Genomic DNA, 23,414 nt, shown 5'->3' on the forward strand with positions numbered 1-23,414 from the left:
ACAGAATGGGCAAAATATAATGACCAATAAGGAGGTTAGATCTACTTGACTCTGCAGAGAAGAACTAGCAGACCTGGCTGAGCTGACCCTTTCCCTATCTTCTTTACAACCTTAGATTTTCCCTTATGCCTAAACACCCTTCTATTGGGATCTGTTTGACAGCAGAGGAACTCTACATGGATTCACAGCGTGTATTCTTATTCATTACTCTAGGCCTTCTACCAACATTCTTTTTGATAAGCACTTGAGGACCATAACGCTATCCATCCGACTTATCGGTTTTGTTAGAACCACTTGGAAACAAAGCTAGCCAGACTGTATATAAAATGTTCTTTATAGAAGATTTTAATTTGTACCTGGGGTTAATTTTGCAGCCTGCATTAGCCTTCAATATGTTCCATACACCATGCATGGGTTTAAATCATATTCACAAATTATTGTCTTAGTGGTATGCATCCCTGCCACATGTCATGGGATTATTCCAGTTGGTTAAATGTTTCAGTTAGCCAAGCTACGTAGTTGACTTTTGAACACATAGGGCATAGCATGAACGTATTTATTACTTGTGATAAATCTGTTTTGCAAGTGTATTCAGTTAGATGTAGGTTTGGTTTTCATGGCACTAAACGTTTTTCTTTGTGTTTATTTCTCTTGTTTTTAGTGTTTAGAAAGAGCGATGAAATTTGCATTTGAAGAGTTCCATCTCTGGTATCAGTTTGCATTGTCCCTGATGGCATCTGGAAGGGTAAGTCTAAGTAATTCATTTTCATTTCTTATTTTCTGCTTTTTGTTGGGAAAGCCCATATCATTATGTTCTCGTCATCTGGAAAACATATGGCGTTCCTTCTACTTAGTTTAAAATATACTAATCTCTGTGCCTGTATGCCATCGAAATATGTGGCATTCACAAGCTGAAGACGAAACGGTGGCCCACAATGCATTGACCGATCTGACTCCCCATCACTGTTTCCAGTCTTGCTCGCTTTGCTCTGAACCTAACGTCACACCCCATGTTAAACTCGTCCTGTACATCCACTCCATTGATCTCCTGATCTGCAGTGGCACCTCTGTGTTTACTTTGTGCTGTTGCACTACGCTTCTCCTTGGAAACAGAATGCAGTTGGTTCAACCAAGCCTAGTTTGGCAGACTGCGGCACTCTGACTCACCAGCTGGCTTTGCACCTTTCACCCTGAAACGTAGAGTCTCTGCTCTTTGTGAATTTGCAGTGATTAAATACGATGGTATGAGGTTAGAGAGCTTTACTGAATCATACCGGAAGTGTGGTGGCACTATAATGAGGGTTCTTTCAAGGAATTAATCCTCGCCCGAGGTTAGAAAAACAAACACTTTACCACTTTTCAAGTACAAAGTTGGAAAGGTTTGGAGAAAGTAAATCTTTTCTCCAACCTCAAGGAGTAGATAGAGATTTGAGTCAGAATCCATTGGTGGGGGCATAGGAATGTCCATATAAAACCACATGGCATGACTTCTTGATGCAAAGAAGCATATAGTATTACTTATCTTACCTTTGGGCTACTTTCCAACAATTCAGGTTTTGCACTGGAAAGTAAACCCCATAACAACCCTTTGCATCAGGTTTGCTTCCTTTCTGTGTTAGTAAATCTGCCCATTAAAGACATGATTTGAAATGTAACACACTGATTGGGGTGTCATACTAATAAAATTGAATTAGTACCTAAAGGAGACACTTTTGTCAATGTTAGAATAGTGAACGTTGAGGAAAAAAAACAATATGATTCTAAACTTTATGCAGTGCAATTTGCATGCAGCGTTTTGTTGTCAGTTCGTTGCTCAATGTGCTACAGTAGACGTTTTGTAAATTATGAACATCAGATAACAAAAACATCTCTGTGACAAAAGCAGTACCCCTCTGAGCTACCTACACAAATACAAATTTGTGGTTTGCAGCGAGAACATTACTACTGCTACTTCATCATGAGTCAAAACTGTAAGTATACCAATCAAAGCTCTCTCCATTGATTGTATTAGCCACCAGAGTTACTAAGCTGTTATTTTTCCCTGAAAAATGGCAGGCTCAAAAAGATCTCTACAGGCTGCTCTTAGTTTGCCTTAGCATGTCAAAGGGCAACTCCTCGACCTTGACATGCAGTGCGATGGCACTGGTCACACGGGCCTAAAACAGCACTGACCGTTTGAATTATAAAGACAGCAATAATCAGGGTTCAGTGGGCCCCTCTGGTCTGTTGGCCCAGTGACACTGAACCTGCAACAACTATGGTAGCTACATATCTGCATGCAATTTACTTAAGTGCTAAAGCTGGGGTAGAAGTGCATAAAAAGGATTGTGGGGACTAGGCTGCCACCTTTCCCAGCTTGTGAACTAATAAGGTGGAAAAAACAGCTTTAGCAATTTTCCTTACATTTTGTGTCACAGGGTCATTAAAATACTGGTCTGCCAGGTGCTAACCCTAAATGAACCAAAGCATCCAATATAGTAATTATTACTACCATGAGCCAGTCTGACCTTTAATACATGAGTGGAGCTCGGCTCTACATTGCTCTGCAATAATCAGGTCACTGATAGAAAAGGTTTTCTTTGCCTACCGGCCAGATCCCGGTAATCAGCTGTCCCATCCACTACAAATGCTCTGCAGCTCACCAACCGTCATCTTTGATGACGTGATCTTGTGAAAACAGTTGTCCCTTTTTTATTTCCGCTATGTGAAATGTCATGGAAATAAAATAGGGACAGCGGTGATCACAATGCAGGCTTTTCGGCAAGCGATCTGTGCCGATTTCGGAAAACAAATGATGCCCCTGAGATTTGACAACCGGTGCGTTGGTACCGGTCGCACCGCCGTAAAGCTGGCACTGCTATTTACAATACTGTCTCGGTTTAGGTCCTGTTTAGGTTTTTGCTGTTGGAGGGAAATGCCCATTTTATGATGTATTGCTTAATGCAGGGAATTGACAAGTTTTAAAAAAATTCTCAATTTGGCCTGATAAAGCAGTCGAGACACTGATATGCATTGAATTAAACTGCTTAATAAAGTGAGGAAGCAAGGGTTAGATTTTGGGTAACAATGTTCTACATCCAACAACTATGTACAGAATGCATTGGCTAATCATGGTCTTTGCATTTAGCATATTGTGAATACACTCATCTGTAAACTTTCTGAAGACTGTCATTATCTTCTCACCACGCTTTGATAGCTCTCAGGGACTCCATCTTGGTTACCTCAGTCGGAATCATGCTAGGAAAGGTTCCATTGGATCAATGATGTCAAAGTCTGATTATTTTTGCCCTCACGAAGAGCTGCTGTCCAGTTGGGATCCAGCCTGCAACTCTTCCAGCAATGCCTCTTCATCATGACACAAAGATTGCATCTAGTTACATTTGTTGTTGGAAATTCCTAATAATGCAACCTTTTGTAGCAACCCAATACATGAAAGTCTGATTACAAGAGTTATAGACAAGATTGCTGAGCTTCATGAAAAGCCACATTGTGTTCATGATCTGTCCTGCTTGTTTTCGACAGTCTGCTCGAGCTGTGAAGGTCCTGAAGGAATGTATCCGCCTAAAGCCCGATGATCCAACCATTCCGCTCCTGGCTGCCAAGCTATGCATGGGATCTCTGCACTGGGTAAGTCCGGCTACATGGCGGCAGATTTCACGGGGCTGCAGGATGAGCTGATGTTTTCATTATTTCATGTGCCAGACTGAAGAGGATTATCGACGTAGTGAACAGCTGTGGCCCAGCAGAGTGGGCTAGAATCAGCACAGGCAGTCAAAAATTGACAAAGTGGGGCACTCATGCACTGTATTTGCAATACCGTGAAGCTTTCCAGTTTGGTTTCTCAAAAATTCTTAATTTGACATGTATAAGACTGTTGGGGCATCATCCTTTTGGAAGATATTAAAATTGTTTTCCAGCATATTTGCAAGTAAAAAATTAAAAGAAAACAAACGTAAAAGCAGAAAAGCATAGCACGAGTAGGTACCTAGAAACGCAGCCAAAACCCTTTAATTTACCTACACTTATGCCGTAAAATATTTCTTTCAAGATTAGTAATGAATTTACTCTATTTTCTTTCCGTTGTAACTGTCCTCTTTCAGGACAGCATTTGTTTTCAACTCATGTTACCACCTTTCCAAAGAGCATACCTGTGTAGTTGGCACTGTCTTCTTTTCAGAAATCCAACAGGCACAGTTAAGTATTTCTCTTACATGTACCGCTCCACATATTTCTGATGTTAGAATTTATTTTTTTACAATTTATCTACAAAAGTTTAACAACTCTCCTACACATTTCATGTTCATATTTCTGCAAGCAGAAAACACCCTAATAACGTGACACAGGTTACAGGGACATTATACTAGAAGCATCAGTGCCCCTCTTCCCTCTTTAATCTGGCAGATAATATAACATTTTTTATTAGATCAGCAGGAAGCTCATTAGAGCCTAGCTTTGCTATTATACTTGTTGTTCAATCCAACACCCCAAATCGAGTTCTGTTTTCTATATTATTTCTGAAACTGATAGTTTAATATCTAAAGCTATCACCCAAATGGGTTGTGAAATCTGATAAGATATTAAGGAGTATCCCACTCCAAATGTGAATAACCATGTTGTGCTTGTACCCAGTGCTTTTTAAAGGTTAGCTAGTGTATTATATGTGCCTGAATCCCCTACTCCAGGGAAGGAGTAGATGAATTAGGTTTAGCTCTTGTGTATTCATCTAATATAAAAAAAATGCAGGGAACTCTGGGTTGTGTTTTAAAGGATCGTATTTTTTGCTGTCATGTTTCTTTTTTCTAAAGCATATGATCAAGGTTGATTAGTCTGCGGCGTTATCCCAAGTGCATTGAAGGATAGTAACGCTGCCCAAAACTTTAAAAAGTGGGATTATGATGATCCTTAAGGTCACTATTCTGCATGACCCGAAATGTATCCTATGGGAGTTCCCTGTGATGTTGATACCCCACGATTTAAACTCCTTTTAGTATCCTACGGCTGATTGTGGCCAAGAGGGATATGGTTAGACTATTGGGGGAGTGGGGGGCGGGGGGGGCTTCGGGATACCATTCATTCATGAATAGAGGAGGGAAATGGACCTCTACATGGCAGCTGAAAAGGTCACTTACCGTAGCTGGGGTTGCTTCCACAAGTTTCATAAGATATGGGGTAGCTGGATTGGGTATTATGGTCTGGTCCCCCCAATAACGAGATTGGTCATACCTCAAGTCAAGAACCATGTTTGATGTTAATGTACCATGGGGAGACTACTTGCTGATGATAAGTAATGTTCCATATGCTGCTGTCGTTTGGGGCTTTGTGCACTGGGTATGCACTTGTAGAGATTGCTGTAAATTCGTGTGGAAATTGCTGTATATTGCTGTGGGTTGGTTTTTAGGTCTCGCCTGTCGATGCGCATGCGCATCGAGCAAGCGAGACTATAGGGGCTCATCGACTCTTTATCTAACTGCAAGGAATTGTGGCGATTCTTTGCAGTGCCCGTGACTTTTAAGGTCAATGCGCATGCGCATTAAGCTTATGCGCATGCGCATTGACCTTAAAAGTCACGGGCGCGTGCACGTCCGTGTTTGTTTACCCTTGCCTACTCTCTCTCTCCCCTCTCCGCCCCCGTTCCGCCCCCTCCCCTCCCGCCGTGTCGCATTTCTCCTCCCCCCTCCCCTCTCTTCCCTCCGGCTTCTTTTTTTTTTGGTTTATTTTACTCGCACCTCTCCCCTCTCCGCCCCCGTTCCGCCCCCTCCCCTTCCCGCCGTGTCGCATTTCTCCTCCCCTCTCCCCTCCGTCTTGTTTATTTTACCCGCTCCGCCCCCTCCCCTTCCCGCCGTGTCGCATTTCTCCTCCCCCCTCCCCTCTTTGCAGTCTCCTTGTGTATCCCACGCTTTGGAGGGGGCCTCTCCGCTGTTGCTCTACCACGCAGTTGTACATCTCCTCTGCAAGTGCAATGGCTGCCAGTCCCAATTAGCCCGGCATCATGCTCATTAGCCAGTGAAGAGGTGAGGAGGGGGGTGTAAGGCTATGGTACTAGCTATGTCACTAGCTATGTCACTCTCCTGCGGTCTCAGTCTCTTCCTCACTAGTACCGAGTGGAAGTGAGCAGCAGTCCGCATGTATGCCTGACGTGCCTCGGGGCTCCTTGTGCCCAATGCAAGATAGTGAATCTCCGCCCCCTGTTTGTTCATCAACGTTCCATGGCCCCAATGCTCGCACCGACCCTCAGATGTTTCGAGGCCTCTCACAGTCCCAGTATGTGCTGCCTTACTCACGGTGGATGTAGTACCTCAATCCGTTGCCCCGATCTATTCCGCAGCCGCGCTTCTCAAAATGGCGCCTTGCAGTCTCAGTCGTCCGACTGCCATGTTGGACCTCGCTGTCTATGCCAGCACCGCTGTCTTGAATATATGGCGTCTCTCGCTGCTGTATTACGTGCACCCCCCCCCCCCCCCTTGTGTCACCTTGTGCACATGGGAACTCTCTGCCCTACGCCGATGGTCTCTACGTCAATTCCTCCCTACTGTATTGCTGGTCCACTATTTTCTGGTAGTGGCCGCCATGTCTCACCATGAAGGGCACCCCTCCAGGGAGCCGCGCTGTCTCAGAAACATCCGCTCACACAGTCCGGACAGTCAGCCATACCCAGAGTCCTTCCCAGTCTTTCCTTCCACACGTCGTGTGTTTGGGGCATTCCTTCCGATTCTCCGACCCTTTTCTTTCCCAGCGCTCCTCTCCGCTGCGTGCCTCCGGGGGTCTCCAGCACAGCGCTCGGGCGAAAACCGGTTCAGTTACCGTTTCCACAATTCTTGTGCATTCAGCCCCAGACTTTGACTGAGTGCGCTCTGGGCCGTAAGGTACAACATGGCGAGTCTTTAGTATTCAGCACCTTTAGTTATTAGCAGGATAATTGTAGGATATCTGGTCTGGCCATCAGGAGCCTCCCGTATGTGCAGCCATGCTGTTGTGCGGCCTCTAGCGCCCCCCCTGAAAGGTAAAATCTTTCGTAGGATTTTTAAAGGGCGAAAACAAGAGGCAGTAATGCTATTGACTTGATTTGATGGTGAAAGATTGTCATCTAGGATAATTTCAAGGTTTTTGAGTTTTACCAGCTGAGGGCACAGCCCAGCTGTATCCGGCCACCAAGTAGAATTCCGTAGGGAGATATCTCTTCGAAACGTAACCACTTCCGCATTTCTCCTCCCTCCTCCCCCCTCCCCATGCACCCTCAGTGGTGACACGCTCAGGCACTGCATGTGTTTAAAAAAAAAAACTGATTTCCGAGTTGTACTCGAGCATTTGGCAGCCGAGACGGTTTAGCTTTGCCAGTGATTGTAACGCTCAGGCACTGCATGTGTTTAAAAAAAAAAAACTGATTTCCGAGTTGTACTCGAGCATTTGGCAGCCGAGACAGTTTAGCTTTGCCAGTGATTGTCTTGCAGTAGTCCTAGGATTCTTCTACATATCCATCTTTGCCTTCCCTGCCACCGCTTTGCTATGCTCTATTTACACAACCCCCCCTAAACACCTGAATGCACCCTATTTTCGTTACCTTCAGCGTCTGACAGCAGCGCGTTTAACGTGTAGCATACTATTGGCATAGTTCCAGTCAAGCCCTTTACATCCCCGCCATCTCTTTGCTATACCCGATTGCAAAATCCCCCCCCCCCTTTCTGAACACCCGAAAGCAGGCTATTTTATTATTATTACCTACAGCGTCTGCCGATGCCTCGGGCAAACTTTGGCGGAATATTGGTACTAGGCACTCACCCCCTCACCCTCACTCACCCTCACTCACCCTCACTCACCCTCACTCACCCTCACTCACCCTCACTCACCCTCACTCACCCTCAACCCCTCACTCACCCTCACTCATCCTCACTCACCCTCAACCCCTCACCCTCACCCACCCTCAACCCCTCACCCTAACTCACACTCACCCTCACTCACCCTCACTCGCCCTCACTCGCCCTCACTCTCACTCACCCTCAGCCCCTCACTCACCGTCACTCTTACTCACCCTCACTCACCCTCACTCACCCTCAACACCTCACTCACCCTCACTCACCCTCAAAGCCTCACCCTCACCCACCCGCAAACCCTCACCCTAACTCACACTCAGCCTCACTCAGCCTCACTCACCTTCACCCTCACTCACACTCACTCACCCTCACTCTCACTCAGCCTCAACCCCTCACTCACCCTCAACCCCTCACTCACCCTCACTCACCCTCATTCACCCTCATTCACCCTCACACACCCTCACCCTCACTCACCCTCAACTCCTCACCCTCACACAGTGCAATAGGTCTCAGAGCATTGGAGTTAGAGCTTTTAGAATTGTTTATGGCTTTTTTCTTTAGCATTGGCTACAGGGAACAAAAATGCTAAAGATTTACAAAAAAAAACCATAAACAATTCTAAATGCACTAACTCTAATGCTGCGAGACCTATTGCATTTCTAATGCTTGTTTGCACTTACTGGCGAGTATTGTGCTGTATCATGGGCTGGTTCTCTTTTCATAGTTTATAGCAAACAAAGTTAAAAACAATTTAAAAGTGAGATTATGACGGTGCCTTGTTCACGTGGCTAATCTAAATTCAGCTGTGTTACCTGCTTGTCGACTTCTAGTCATTTGGCATTCGTCAGTTTAACAATGATGACAGTTTTTCTTTTCCTTTCATTATTTTTTACTATTTCCTTGTTTTTCAGAACTTATTGAAGTTGTTTAGGGAACTATTCGTTGAAAAAAAAAATTACATAATGATAATGAAAAGATAAAACTGAGTATTGCAGTAGAATTTGGTAAACCATGATTTCACAATGTTAAATCTCATTTATATATCCACAGTGCTAATCCCAACTGAAAAAGCAGACACTCGTCTTTTTTCCATACCGCAATCTCTATATTACTATTGATTATTTTCCACTTTCTGGATGTGGGCTTATTTCCTCTTCTATTTAGTATTTATGGATATCAAAGAAGATCCTGTTGTGGAGAAGGAAAAAGTACCAGTAATTGTAGCTCTAATGAAGGCTTCTACTGCTGATTCCTCACAAGATGAATACTCCCAGGTTCTAGACTGGATCTGGAAACATGAAATGGCTCTTCCTTGCCAACAAGAGGCGCCATTGCTCCATCTTGGCTCGGGATCCTTCTCGTTTTAGAAATAAAAGGGCAATACAAGGCACCATCTGAACTGCTAATGTCAAATCCTTTTTTTCTTTGCTCTTAGAAATCGACACTCTGTGCTTGCATTCCTTGGATTTCTGTATTTGCATTTGGAGTGATTGGTTCTCAAGTGCTGGGTTTGTCCCTACCCCTGTTAAAGACTTTGTATTTTACCTTGTTTCGCCATTGTCTTCCACTTGTAGGTGCCGGAATGTCTTAGATAGACAACACAAATGATTAGGGATGCCGTACCCCCAGATTTTTCTCTAAATTCAGCTCTTGGAGTGATTGGGAGGAGATGGCCTCGCAGTGGGGGACCTACCTCTGGTGACTGTTTCTCCTCTATCCTCAGAAGGGCAATTCCCCTGCCTGCCACCGTTCCGGCATCAGGGGCAGTTCTCTACCTTGGCACCATGCTTTGACATCTCCTGTCTAGTTGGAAAGAGGCCTGGCTCCATTCCGGCTCAGTGCCCGATACAGCCCCATGGTCTTCTGCATACCCTTGTAGACTGAGCTGACACTGATGTCCTTGGTGGACATTTGGCCTTAAAGTGAGGAAGTTGGCCTAAAGGCTAGGGTGGTCGACCTCAGATCTGGGGAACCAAGTTCGAGTCTTGGCAAGGACGTGCAACATCTTGTGATTCTAGGCAAATCACTTAATCTCCCTGTGCCTAACAAAAATGAATGTGTCCTCATATAATGCAACTAGTGCTTCTGTAAAGCGCTCTGATACCCGATACCTTCAGGTCAAGTTTGCGCTATAAAAACTCTGTTAAAAAAAAAAGTTTGAAAGCCAAAGCAATCGACCTTGTTAGTCCTTGCTTGCAAACAGGCTGACCTTTTTTGTGGGAGGTCAGAAGCTAGTAGCAGTTGACCTGACCTCCTTATTGTCTCAATTCAATCAATGTAAAATTTAAAACATCTGTTGAATGTCTAGAGATTGCAGATGAGGTTCCGTAATTCTGAACCCGTTTAATAAAGGTCATGGTATCGTTACGATTTTGGTAGTAGCGAACCGTAAATGGCGAGTGCGGCAAGTATGAGTGTTTTCGTCATGTTCGATCAATGGATTTTTTTTTTAATTTGTTTTTATTGTTGCATCATAAAATATGGTTACAGTGTGAATCATCTGCTGGCGCGGCGTCAACATTCAGCCACGGTCAGCTAGGTTCGCAACATTTCTTTAAATAACTGGTATAATTAGGTACTTCCTCCAGTAAACAGTACAGATCAATCAGATAGGTCTTCAGGCTGGGATACAGTAAACGTGCTCCGTAAGGGGGACGGAGAATAACAGTGGGCATGTGAGTTCCCGCCTCGAGGGCGTAGGATCGGGGTCTGTACAGTTTGCATAGCGATGCTACCAAATAACGGGGGGGGCGAAACTGTGGGGGGGGAGCATAGAGGCGCTAGCAGGGTCATGGTAGAGGGATACTGGTGTCGGGCGTCGGGGGGGGGGGGCAAGGGGTTCCCCAGTATGCACTCACAGTGATGTAGAACGGTCAGGGGGTGGATGTCTCCCACGCGTATGAGTAGTGGGACGGGTGATACGGCAGCGGGGCACTGACGAGGAAGTGTGGAGCACCGGGATTCGACACTGGGATGACGGGTACTAGTCAAAGACTATGGGCCTTCTCGGGCTAGGGAGGGGGGGTGTAGGCGGGTCTTCTGTATGCAAGGACTGCCGGAAGCTATGGAGGAGCATGGCCCATTCCATGGAGATGGGAATTTTACGTGCGCCCCTGGCTTCCTCCTCCCTGAGAGCATCCTCCTCCGCCGCCCATTTACAGACCGCCCCTGTCCATGCTACTATGGGGGGCCCTTCGGGGACCGCCAGTGCATGGCTATGCATCTCTTCGCCAGCAGTAGTGCTAAGGACACAAAGCGTTTATGCACCGGTTCTTGCTTAGGGACATGAAAAATACCTAGTGCGCTGGACTCCCAGGAGGCTAGTGTTGTGAGGCCTGTGAGATCCGTCAGTGTGTCGTGCACCGTTCGCCACAGGGAGTGGAGGTCTGGACAACTCCAAAACATGTGGCGAAAATCTGCATCGGGGGAGCTACATCTGGGGCAGAGGAATGGTGTGGAGGGATAGAACTTTTGCAGGCGCGCCGGGTTGAGGTATGCCCTATGTAGTATATAGTATTGAATGTTTTTGAAGCGGGCATTCCTAGAGACGCGCTTTGGGGCCTCGAGTGCTTTGGTCCACTCCGAGTCATGTAGTGTGCGCCCTATGTCCTCCTCCCATGTGGCTCGTAAGGTCGTCATGGGGGTGTGCGAGTGTTCCCGGATTGATTTATATAGCCAGGTGACCAAGTGGCGTCCCACTCCCATATGTAGGATAGTATGTATTACTGGATGCGTGTCCGGCTCGCCGGTTCGGAGATTATAGTAGGGACGGAATCCCTCGAGCAGCTGTCGGTATCTGAGGAATTGACCTGGGGGGAGTTCGAACTCGGCGACCAGTCGGTCAAGTGGTTTCAGCTGACCTTCTTCAAAGAGCGACTCCATGTCTGTGATGGCACAGTTCGTCCATTCAGCTAGCATTGGAGCCGTGAAATAAGAGTCCTGCCTGGGGCAGCCTACCAACGGCAGTAGCGGGGAGTATGGGGGTCTACTGGGGGACATCCGGTGGATCCGCATCCTACACCGGCGCGCTATCGTTACCTGGAGGGGGTATGTCCACCGGGGTTTGGTGCCCGGGAGGAGAAGACGGGTGAGTTCCGGGGTTGTAACTCTGCCAGTCGGGGTAAAAGTCTCCTGGGTGTAACGGTCCGCCGTCCAATATGACAGCCATTGGGGCTGCGCCGCCAGGAAATAAGATTCGAAGGAGGGAGCTCCGAGCCCGCCTTGTGTTGTGGGGAGTTGGAGGGTTTTCAGGGCAACCCTGTGTCTGCCTGCGCCCCAGATAAGGGTACCTAGGAGGGAGTCGAGGTCTCGGAAGAAGGACCTGGGTGGCACCACCAGTAAATTAGTGAAGTGGTAGAGGAGTCGGGGAAGCATCACCATTTTAGCCAGGGCTATTCGTCCTATTGGGGCTAGTGGGAGCTTATTCCAGAAGGCAACAGTCGGGCGTAGGCCAGCGAGTGTTTTACGGTGGTTACCCTCAAAGATGTCAGCCGGAGAGTGGTACAGACAGACACCGAGGTACCGGGGGGCTTCCACGGACCATGAGAGTTTTTGGGGTCCGAGCTCAACGTCCCGGGGGGGTAGGCTCGGGTGGAAGGGGTAGACTGTGGACTTGTCCCAGTTCACCCGGAGTCCTGAGGCGTCTGCAAATTCAGCCAGCGTTACCCCTATGGGGGTCAGGTCAGTCTCGATGTCTCGGACGTATATGAGGAGGTCGTCTGCGTACATAGATACGCAATGCGTACCGTCCGCGAGCGGGATGCCCCAGTGCAGACCCTCCTGGCGTAGTCGAACCGCCAGCGGTTCGACGGCCATGGCAAATAAGAGAGGTGACAGGGGGCACCCCTGCCTCGTGCCTCGCTATACCTCAAACGCAGATGAGATGTGTTTCCCGATACGCACACGTGTTGTCAGATCGGTGTACAGAAGGCGTGTGTATGCCATGAGCGCCGGGCCGATGTTAAGGCGCCGCAGGACCGAGAAGAGAAATGGCCAGGTGAGGGTGTCGAACGCCTTCTCCAGGTCCATAATGAGGCAGGCGGCGCGGGGGAATCTGTCCCGTACCTGATCTTGGACATGGAAGACTCGGCGGAGGTTCTGTGAGGTGTTCCTTCCCGGAACGAAGCCACATTGGTCAGGGTGGATTAGCGGGCGTATGACCTGTGCATATCTGTCAGCGAGGATTTTCCCAAAAATCTTACAATCAGCAGACAGGAGCGTGATGGGACGATACGATCCCATGTGGAGTGGATCCCTGTGGGGTTTGGGGAAGGTGACAATCACGGATTCTCGCAGTGACTGGGGTAGCTTCCCCAGATGGAGGGACGCCCCGAACATTCGAGTCAATCGGGGGATCAGCAGGGGAGAAAACGTCAAGTAGTATTCTAGTGGGAAACCGTCCAGTCCCGGTGCTTTATTCCGAGACATGGCACGTATCGCTTGGGTGATATCCGAGGGTACTATCTTGGCATCAAGCGTGCGCTTATCAGCATCCGATATCGTGGGTAAAGTCAGTGGATCTAAGAAGCGATCCACAGAAGACGGGGAGTATTGGGTCGGGGCTCCGTATACCTGTGCATAATAGCGTTGAAACGCCAGGAGGATCTCGGCTTGCGATCGCACAAGCACACCATCCGGGTTGATAATATCCGTGATCCGTTTGATTTCGGTGTCCTGCCTCGCCATCCAGGCTAGCAGCGCGCCCGTTTTGTCTCTGTCTTTATTAACTCTAGAGGCATAGGCCCTGAAATTGCATTTTCGGAGATCAGCACAGGCAGTCTGATATATTGTCTTTGCCTCGGCCGTGTGTGCGGCGTGTTCCTCCGAGTCATCGGGCTGTTTAGTGAGTGTAGCTAAACGCTGTTCTGAGGTTAGGAGTGTCTGTTCCAATGTGCGGCGAACCCCTGCTATCTGTTTGATGCATTCCCCCCTTGCCACTACTTTGAATGCATCCCACTCCACTAGTGTCGATGATGCCGTGTCCGTGTTGTGTGAGAAGTAATCTTGTATGCTGGTTTTGTGGGTGTCTCTAAAGACCAGGTCTGATAGGCAATCTCTAGGGAGACGCCAAGTGGGGACTGGTGGGTGTGGGGGGCGCCAGGCCAAGCGCAAAATGTGAGCGTCATGATCCGAGAGGATCCGACCCAGGTAATCCGAAGACGTTATCTTAGGGAGGATTGGTGCAGAGCACAAGAATCTGTCTAGGCGGACCCGGACGTTGTGTGGAATCGAGTGGAAGGAGTAAATGCGAGCCAGTGGGTGCAAGTGCTGCCAAGCGTCTGTAAGCGCCCAGTGTGTGGTCCAAGCCCTAAAGAGCTCTGCTTGCCGAGGGACTGGGGAATGTGTGGGGGGGGGGGTGTGATCGGTCCAGAGTGGGGTCTAGCGTGCAGTTATAGTCGCCTCCCAACACCCACGGAACTGTAGTGAACTGGGCTAAAATTCCTGTGAGGTGGTCCCAGAATTTGTCCTTCTCTGTGTTAGGGGCGTAAATGCTGTTCAGGAGAATCCCTTGGCCGTCTAATATTCCCTCCAGAAGTGCATATCTGCCCTCTCTGTCCACCACCCGTCTGAGTACTCGGAAGGGAGTGCCTGGTCTAACCCAGATTAAAGCGCCGCGCGCAAATGCTGAGTATTGCGTGGCACAAAAGGTCCCTCGCCACTTGGCTTGTAGTCGGCTTAGTTCGGTAGCGTTAATGTGCGTCTCTTGCTGAAGTGCAATACTAGCTGACATACGCTTAATGTAGGAGTAAACAGAGTAGCGTTTGCTGGGTGTGTGTAGGCCCCGCACGTTCAGTGTAAGGACGTTAACATTCGACTGTGGGACCGCCATTACTAAGGTGTCGTGCTTGGGGAGGGGGCCCCCTTGCCGTTCCCGAGGGCAACCGGGTCTTGTGTTTCGTGTGTGCTCCTGCGCGCCATGCTTCCATACGTGTGATGGAGGAACTGATGGGGTTAACAACAGGTAGAACCTTGGATGGGCAACAATCCCAATGCTGAGGATATATCACCGGGGGCGGCATATCCAAACTAGTGTCCCACTAGGGAAGAAATACAACAGGATTCTGTGGGGGTGGCAGCATGTGTCGCTGCCGGGCTTGTGCGCGGGTCGGGCTCTTGTAGGAGTGATGTCTATCGCACGCAGGCGCATACGGTTATCTGGATATGTAATCTTGGCTCCTAGACATTGCGCAGTATATTAGGCTAGACATTGCGCAGTATATTAGGCAACCATGAGAAGGATATAGTAGTTGACTGTCCATCTATCAAGAAGAGGCGTTGGGTTGGCTGGCCAGGGTAGCGTCCAATGTGTGTGCTGCAACAAGGGGGGAAGAGATTGGGCCAAACCCTGACATTGTACCATCACTGTCCCGGTCTTTCTCAGGGGTGAACAGGTGTGGTTGACCTTCCAGATCTGATGCAGGGGGCGATGTGTGCAGTTCAGTCACCGCTCGTAGGGCATCACGTCTCTCCTGCATGATCTGCGTGAGATCGGGTGAGCCCGTAGGGGAGGGCGCTTGGCTTCTGGGGGGGCCTGTCTGGGTACGGTTCGTGCCTCGTCTTCTGGATCGTCTTGAGTCTGTGTTGCGTGTCCTCTGGGGTCCGGGTTTAGGGATTAGCGGGCAATGAAACTCAGTCCAATCCTGTGCCTCCTCCGCCGTGTTAAAGAATATGGCTTTCCCTTTGTGGAGCACTTTGAGGCGGGCCGGGAACAACAAGGAGTACTGAAGATCGTTTGCGCGGAGGCGCCTTTTAACGTCCAGAAAGGTAGATCGTTGCTGCTGGACTTCTCTGGCATAATCCGGGAACACCATGACCTGTTGGTCTTCCACTTGTAGAGGGCCCGCCGTCCGGGCCACACGGAGCACCGCATCGCGGTCTCGGAAGTGTAGGAATTTAGCTAGCATGGGACGCGGAGGAAGGCCTGGCTTGGGTTTCCGGGCAGGGACCCTGTGGGCTCTTTCAATGGAGAAGTATGCTGAGCGGTCCGACTCGGGGGTGAACGACCTGGTCCATGATTCCATGTATGTCAGAGGGTCCGAGTTTTCAATCCCCTCCGGCAGACCCAGGACGCGAATGTTACATTGTCTCGAGCGTCCCTCCAAATCCACCGTACGTTCTCCGAGGGCCGCCACGCGACGCAGGACCTCCTTCATGTCTGCCTGCTGCGTTTTCACCGCAGGTTGCAACGTGGCCACGATCCGTTTCCCCTCCTTCACTCTGTCCGCCAGCTTGCGATGGTCGTCGCGAATCAGGCTGATGTCTGTCGTCAGGACGCCCAGTCGTTCCTCCATTGAGAGTCGGGACAGTTCAATTGCCGCCAACACCTGGTCCAGTTTCGCCGATAGTGTGGGGTCAGTATGCGGCGTGTTGGCTTGCGTCTAGGTCCTTGTGTGTGGCATCTTCTCGATGGCCGTTTCAGGGACAGCCGTCACCTGCGAGCCCCTCGGTTTCCCCATGGGTCTTGGTAAGAGGGCACCGCTCTCCTGCAGATTCCGGGATCGGCGGGCCGCCGCTTCTCAGTTCACCGGGGTAGGTGGTAGCCCAGTGTGGGCTGGTCACTCAGCACTCGTTGGTTCTGAGGTAATTACGGGCTCATCCCGGGGCCCCCCAGGCTCGGAGCGCGCCGGTGGTCCGTAGCCGCCGGTGATATCAGTGGAGCGGCGGAAGGCCGCGCGAGTGCACCACCGGAGGGGTCCTCCCCCGCCGTCCGAGCTCCGCCAGAGAAGGGAGCACCCCGAGGGTGGCTGAGTCCTGCCCCCGGCCCCTTCGGTGTGCGATGCAGTCTCTATGCCGGTCGCTGGGGTCGGGGTCAGGTAGTAGGGGACCTGGGGGTCCGGGACAGTGGCAGGTCGTCACTGGTGTGGCGCGTGGCCGCCGTGGGTGTGGGGGGGCCGCCTCTGCTCCTCGAATACGGTCTGCGGTGATTACGGCGCCCGGGGCTCCGTGGGCGCCATTTTGGGGTCAGGCACTCTGGTCTGCAGAATAGTTTTGGCCCCTCCGGCCGGGGGACGATGCGGCGGGTGTCCTCTTGTGGGTCCCAGAGGGGGCAGAAGATCGTTGGGGCTCCGAAGTTGGGGTCCCCGGAGAGGGGGGGGGGAAGAGAGGCAGGCACTCGCTGCCCCACGCAGAGGTCCCAGATGTCTAAAGGGCGCCGCGTTGCTCTCGGGTACCCCACGAACTGCGGCGGCAGGCTAGGCTGGTGTTGAGGTCGGATCAGGTACTCGTTCGGTCCTGAGCACTGGTGCAGCGGAGCTCCGGGGTGACGGCTGCCATCTTGCGTGCCGGAGCGCTGTCGCGGATGAAAGTCCGGTACGGGGCACACCCCCGCACCACGGTCCCACAGTCCCTCGGGGATCTCCCGTTGTAGCCGCCTGCCGCGTCTCCCAGTACCTCGGCTCATGCAGCTGGTCCCCGGCGGTGCAGGAATCCGCGGACCGGGGCCGCGCACGCCATTTTGGAAGTTGGCGCCCGGTTCCGGTGAGAGACGTTTCGGCGTGTGCCGCTTGCCCACAGTCCCTGCGGCTCACCTGGGGGATGCCTCAAAGTAGGGGGGCATCACAGGTGATTTTGTCTTTGAATGAGGCTCCCGGCGATCTCAGGAACTGGGCAGGATGCTAGCCCGATCGCGGAGCCTCAGCAGGACACAGCCGCCATCGTGGCTTGCTAAGCCACGCCCCCATGTTCGATCGATGGATTTACCACGTATTCAGGGATTTCGTTCTGAACCTTCGGGTTCCATTTTGTGTACGGCAGCCATTTTGTGGTTGCCCTCACATAGGCCGATGACTACGGCCAAACGAGTCTTTGGGACACGTCCACCTTTAGCTGACTTCTAGATGACCTGAGCGAACTGACCCTGTTGCCTGAAGCTAACCTTGCTGAGCCAGTTCCTTATCCGGTAGCTGGTCGAGATAGAGATCAAAGAGCAGGACATTGTTGAGTTTATTGTACACGCACACACCCCTCTATCTTGCTTCATATCTGTTTCTGTTCCTTCTTTTATGGCCTGTTTATGGTTTGGGTTGTGGTCTTTTATTATGGGTTTGTCCGGCCTGTCCGAGCAAGAATGTTGGGCTTTCCCGTGTAATTGATTGTGGGCTGGACAACTGAAAAGTGGGTTTGTCGTCATGCAATACCTTCTGCAATGTTACCTATGATTGGACGATTCGTAAATAATGGGTGGTCGTCAGGAATGTGATTTTTAGCATAAAAGACGATGTCTCGCAATATGAAAATTGAGCAGTCTCTAGCGAACCTACCCGTGTCGTACTTCGTAGATTTCTGTTCCTGGTTGCAGCCAATAAATTTGATCTTTGAAGTCACCGAGAAGTATCCCGTGTCTCTGTATTCGAAGACAGGTGAACCCGAAGACATTGGGCGTTCCCCTGGTGCCGCTGGGTTCTACAACCCGGTTCTTCACAGAGTTCGCCAGGATTTTGGAAGAAAGACCTCAGAACCAAAGGTTTGTTCAGGTTAAACATGTTTGGTATGAACTTAGGATTCTTCCATGTAATATGTACACCCACTGAGAATTATTTCTGAGGTAGGGGCTCCTGCTTTCTCAGTTTCTGTTGAGATATCGTTCTCTTTATAGCAATGTCTTCTAACTTGGGAACAATCTGCTCTTTTTCATTGATATTAATTTCAGTACTATAGGGAGAGCTGGTGTAGGACTTGATTCAGCGTACGCTTGGTAGATACCTCTTGTGCCTTTGTGTGGCTTCTTCACATGGGTGCTCTCAACCAGTGAATCACTATCTGGCCTCTGGAGTTCAGCATTACTTTCAGCTTTTTTTCAGCCTATGAAGAAAGTATTCAACTCTTTATTAGGCCAAAGGCTCGGGGTCAAGCGCCTCTACTTTGCCTGAGCACATCTGCCACTCCTCCATTGTAAAGACGAAAAGGAACACTGATGACATCCTTCAAGTGCTTGGTGGCTTTGCAGCTACACATACCCCTGAAGACTGGGGCCGTCTCGCTGGTGTTCTTGGAATGCGCCAGCAAGTTAGTACCCCTAGCGTTGCATTACTTCGTTAGGTTGTCTGGGTCGAGGGAATGAGCACCATTTTTAGTGATTAGGTCAAGCCACCAAAAAAGAGGAACAGCAGAGAACTCTTCACTACATGAAGGTTAAACTCGTTTTAATTGCCCCCGTGTTCTTTTTTTGTTTATTGGATATATTTTAATTGAAAGAAAAACTTTTCTTTCAAGCCGTATTGTTCGGTTTTGAAGAGGTTTTTTTTTTTTTACTCTTTTGAAGAGTTTTTCTAAAATCCAACGATCCTAACTGAGATATTCAGAGTTTAAGAATTTAATGAAACATGCCCATGATATTCCAGGTAGGTAACTTTTTCTTTCAGGGATATTTGTGTTAATTGTTTTTAGAAGAACGGCATTTTGTATTATCCTTTATTGACTCAAAAGAAATGAATAAGGATGATTCTGTGTGTATTTTTCTGATCATAATAAAAAACATAAACTATAGGAATGCAGCAAAACATGCCCACCCTAGCGCATATGTGGTTTGAACAACGTAACAGATAAACCGATTAAGCTATTGATGTGGGCTATGCTGCAGTAATTACGCTGTGTGGGCCAGTTAAAAAAAAATAGTCTTCACTAGGTTCCAGTAATGGAAAATAATTTGCATTTTAAACAATAGCTGTAAAGAGTCAGGAGAACCCTGATGCAAAACAGTACTAATCATCCTTCAGCACAACCCATTTTGTTTTTTATGTTTATTTTTCAGATGGACGAAGCTGAGAGATTTGCCAAAATGGTGGTTGAGCTGGGTGACAGGTCGTCTGAGTTTAAAGCAAAAGGCTACCTGGCTTTGGGACTGACATACAGTTTGCAGGCAACCGATGGTGAGGTTATAAATTCAACACAATGGCTGCACAAAGAATGTTCAATTCCTTTTGCCACTGGTCCTCCATCTTAAGCTAGTATGAGTGTGCTCAGGTGGTTAAGGTGCCAGGTCTAGGACTTGTGTAGACCAGGGATCACATTTTTTGTAATCATAGCAGAGATTACTCAACCCTTCATTTCCGATGTGTGATAAATTGCTTGTCAATGCTGTTTGGTTGATACCGTTTGTAAATTAATGGGTTATAACGATGCCCCAAAAGCCAGGTATAATTTGGCTATTGCTAGGTGCTCATTGACTTCATTTAGCTGTGCATACCAACGTTACTTTTACCTGCTAATTTAAAGCCTTGTTAGAATTATGTTCTTTTTGACCACACACTTCAAAAAGACATGGGCATGTATCAAAAAAAGCACTGCCCAGTGCAAATTCTGCGGCATGTGCTTGCTTTCAATTTTGGTACAGTTTATCTCTTTGTCACATATGTGGTTTTAAATTTCACTGGCATGGTGGAGCTGTTTGCTGTAGTTAAGGTATTGTGTCATTCTATAACTTTGTTTCCTCTATAGAGCATTTAGCCCCGATTCCGATTAGCATAGTAAAGTTAACCCAGCACAGTGCAATTACTAACACGACTCCATGGTACAGACAATCACCATGTAGGGTCGATTTGTACGGTCCTAAAACCACACAAAATCCCCTCTTCCGCGTGTTTTTACCGTGTTTTTACCGCATACATTTACCACATGCTCTGAGCACATGCCCGTGCCTGTGGTTATGGTGGGGGTGAAGGGAGGGACAAGGAAGCTTTTTTTTCTGGCAGGAGTACTGTAAGCATTACATTCTCCCACGGTGCTACAGAAAAAAACCTGAATGAGGCTTGGCAGCTACTACAGTCAAAGCTCATGCGATTTTTATGGATGGAAATGGCAGCTAGAAAAAATATGTTTGTTTTCACCACACTCGATAAAAGGGGTGAGGAAAAACTAAATATCTCATTAATTATACTGTTGAATAAAACAGCGCTGTATCTTCAGCCACTGAAATGTGAAATTGGCAACATGCGACTGGTATTTTGTGTTTTATGTGAGTGTAGGCTCTTACTCATTTAACCCATTCGCTGCGGCGGGAATTCCGCCGCAGCGCTAAGGGGGCGGGGGTCGAGCGGCGCTCGCATGCTCGTGACGAAGCCTCTCCGTCACGAGCCGCGGTTGAGCTGTGCTCGTGACGGAGCGGTTCCGTCACGAAAGCGCCCGCTCAATGGAACGATCAGCACAGGCGCGAAATTCGCGCCGCGCAGGCGCGCCGAGCGGGCCATGACGGAACCGCTCCGCATGAGCACAGCTCAACCGAGGCTCATGACGGAGCGGCTCCGTCATGAGCATAGAACGGGTTAAGTGACAGTGAATCCCGAAAAGCAAGAATCAGATGCACTCAATACAAATATGGAAAAGGCATGCGTTCATCTGAAGATTTGCGGTTTTACTGCAAATCGCTTATTACACTAACACAAGGAGTATTTATAGCATTCGTGCAAATTTAGCCGTAACTTGTAGAAACAATGTTTCCACATGTGTCAGTCTTTACAGATGCATAATTAGCACCTTCGTTGTTACGTAGGGACATAACTTTGCCATCCTGTGAGCTGATATTACAGCATTTGGAATGCTGTAAAACCAGTTACAAAGGTTGTGTTAAATGTACGGCACCTGTTGGACTCAACCTTTATGCATTCCCTGTAATCTCTAAAGGCTGTCCTTTTTAGGTCGAGCCTACTAGACAGCACAAGCTCCCTGCTTGTAAAAGACCTATTCTCATTTTAACAATAACTTACAATGAGTTTAAAGCTTACCATTTGCTTCCTTCTCATTCAATGGCTTGCCTTGTCCATCTTGTGCTTGTTCTACCACTGGAACATATCCACTTTACTTCAGCTGCTCTCTTTATGGGAGCTAGTTTGTTCTTTTTGTTCAAGAAATCCATAAGAGCTCATGTGTTTTCCAGATATCTCTCTGTTGCTCTCCCCATGCTCCGTGTTATTCTCTCACCTATGTGCTTCTCTCCCCCACAGTCTTTGTTTCTCTTGTCTATGTGCTTCTCCCTTCTCCTCCCTGTTGTTTTCTCCCTCATATGTCTCCACCACTCCGTATTGCTCCCTCATGGTCTTCTCCCATTCGGCCCATCCCCGTAGTATGGTCCTACTTTTTTTTTCCATTTATGGGGAGGCTGGGGGGGAGCAAATTGCTGCCAGCCCTTCCACTTTATAAATAAAAACGCCTTTGCGCTACTTCATTTTCATATTTTCTTTAATTTACCAACCCATCTTAGATATGTAAATAAAAAAATATGGCGTCCACTTCACACGCATGCATCATGACCAATGCGTGTGCTTACAATGGATTTAGGCCCAGATCTCTGTACTGGGGTGAATGTATGACATTGTTCTGCATTCTGTCCATCAACTGTTGTTTTTGCATTTGTCACCCCGAGTGGGACGGGTATGCTCAGACGTGAATCCCGTGCTCTCCACACCACTAGAGTCAAGCTATCCTGGCTCATGGCGGCTGATAGCCAGAAACCGGTCCTAGGATGCTTGATTCTGGTCCAGGGAAGACATGGCTTGGCAGTTCGGGCTGGACTGTTCCCATGAGGCACAGGGTCAAGGCTGATTTGCATATGGCCATGTCTGAACTGGGGTGGTGTGGTGAACAAAAAACCTATGGATTTAGGCCCAGATCTCTGTACTGGGGTGAATGTATGACATTGTTCTGCATTCTGTCCATCAACTGTTGTTTTTACAATGGATGTGGGGGCCTACAAAATCTCGCCCTTTTTTCCTTTTGTTTGTGCATGAACAAAAACCATTGACTGAGCCAGTACATTTCAAATGGGAGATCTATTGGCTTTGGTAATGCTTCCTTCTAATTATTTTTTTTAATTTTCCCACCTTCATCAGAGTACAAAGCCTTCCGTGAATAGGAAGTTTAATTGTCATGCCCATTTCATGCTCTTATATTTTTTTACTTCTTATGTATACTCCACTTTAAGCATGATTATATGAACTGTAGTTTCCCACAAATAGCAGTGAAATTCCATACAGGGCTGAGAGCTCCACAACAGCAGCTGTTGACAGGTAGGATACTGCATCCCAAGACGCCCCTCCCTATAGTTGTAGGAAGAAAGCAAGGCATGGCAAAGATGGCATCCATGGAGGACAAGAGATGAAATGAGCACAGAGTTAGAAAAGTTGGCCATATTTAAACAGTAGGTTAGCAGCATAGCTCATGAGGCTGGCTTTTGATGCTCTTGAAGAAGTGATATTTTTCATTTAGCATGGCTAAGGACCAGGGAAAATAGTTTTGCTGCTAGGCTAAGTGGCACTATAAAGCAACATGTGTGGCACCCCAGACATTCTTTGCCAGTTGCAGTGGCAACCTAACACTCCTCGCCAGTAAAACCCTCGGCGGCTGTCTCGTATTGCTTGTACCTACAATTGTCCACGCTTAATACCTGCTCTTAAGGCATCCCCATGTTGATCACTTTTTGTATGTCTTTGTGCTTCTGAGAGCAGTGTGCCCTATACCAAGTGTGGCACAGTTAACGTGAATAGAGGCAGAGCACGAGCAATTCACAAAGGTTAGCACTGAGGTTCTAGAAGCATGTTACAACACAGGCTTCCCTTGGTGCAGCAGTAGACTGTTGGAATGTTATCAGGTCATATCACAAAGAAAAATGGGAAA

General features: G+C 48.4%; 1 protein-coding gene across 4 annotated transcripts in view; it reads left to right on the top strand.

The window, feature by feature from the left end:
• Nucleotides 1–23,414, top strand: part of TTC7B (tetratricopeptide repeat domain 7B) — a 1,385,350-nt gene that overhangs the window by 546,664 nt on the left and 815,272 nt on the right. For all 4 annotated transcript variants that reach the window (XM_086937670.1, XM_086937667.1, XM_086937668.1 and 1 more), the window contains exons 10-12: nt 662–745; nt 3,523–3,627; nt 19,558–19,675. In XM_086937670.1, the coding sequence (XP_086793796.1) occupies nt 662–745; nt 3,523–3,627; nt 19,558–19,675 (307 nt within the window). The remainder of the gene's footprint in view (nt 1–661; nt 746–3,522; nt 3,628–19,557; nt 19,676–23,414) is intronic.

The sequence above is a fragment of the Lissotriton vulgaris genome, chromosome 9 (assembly GCF_964263255.1).
Source record: "Lissotriton vulgaris chromosome 9, aLisVul1.2, whole genome shotgun sequence".
Classification (NCBI taxonomy): Eukaryota; Metazoa; Chordata; class Amphibia; order Caudata; family Salamandridae; genus Lissotriton; species Lissotriton vulgaris.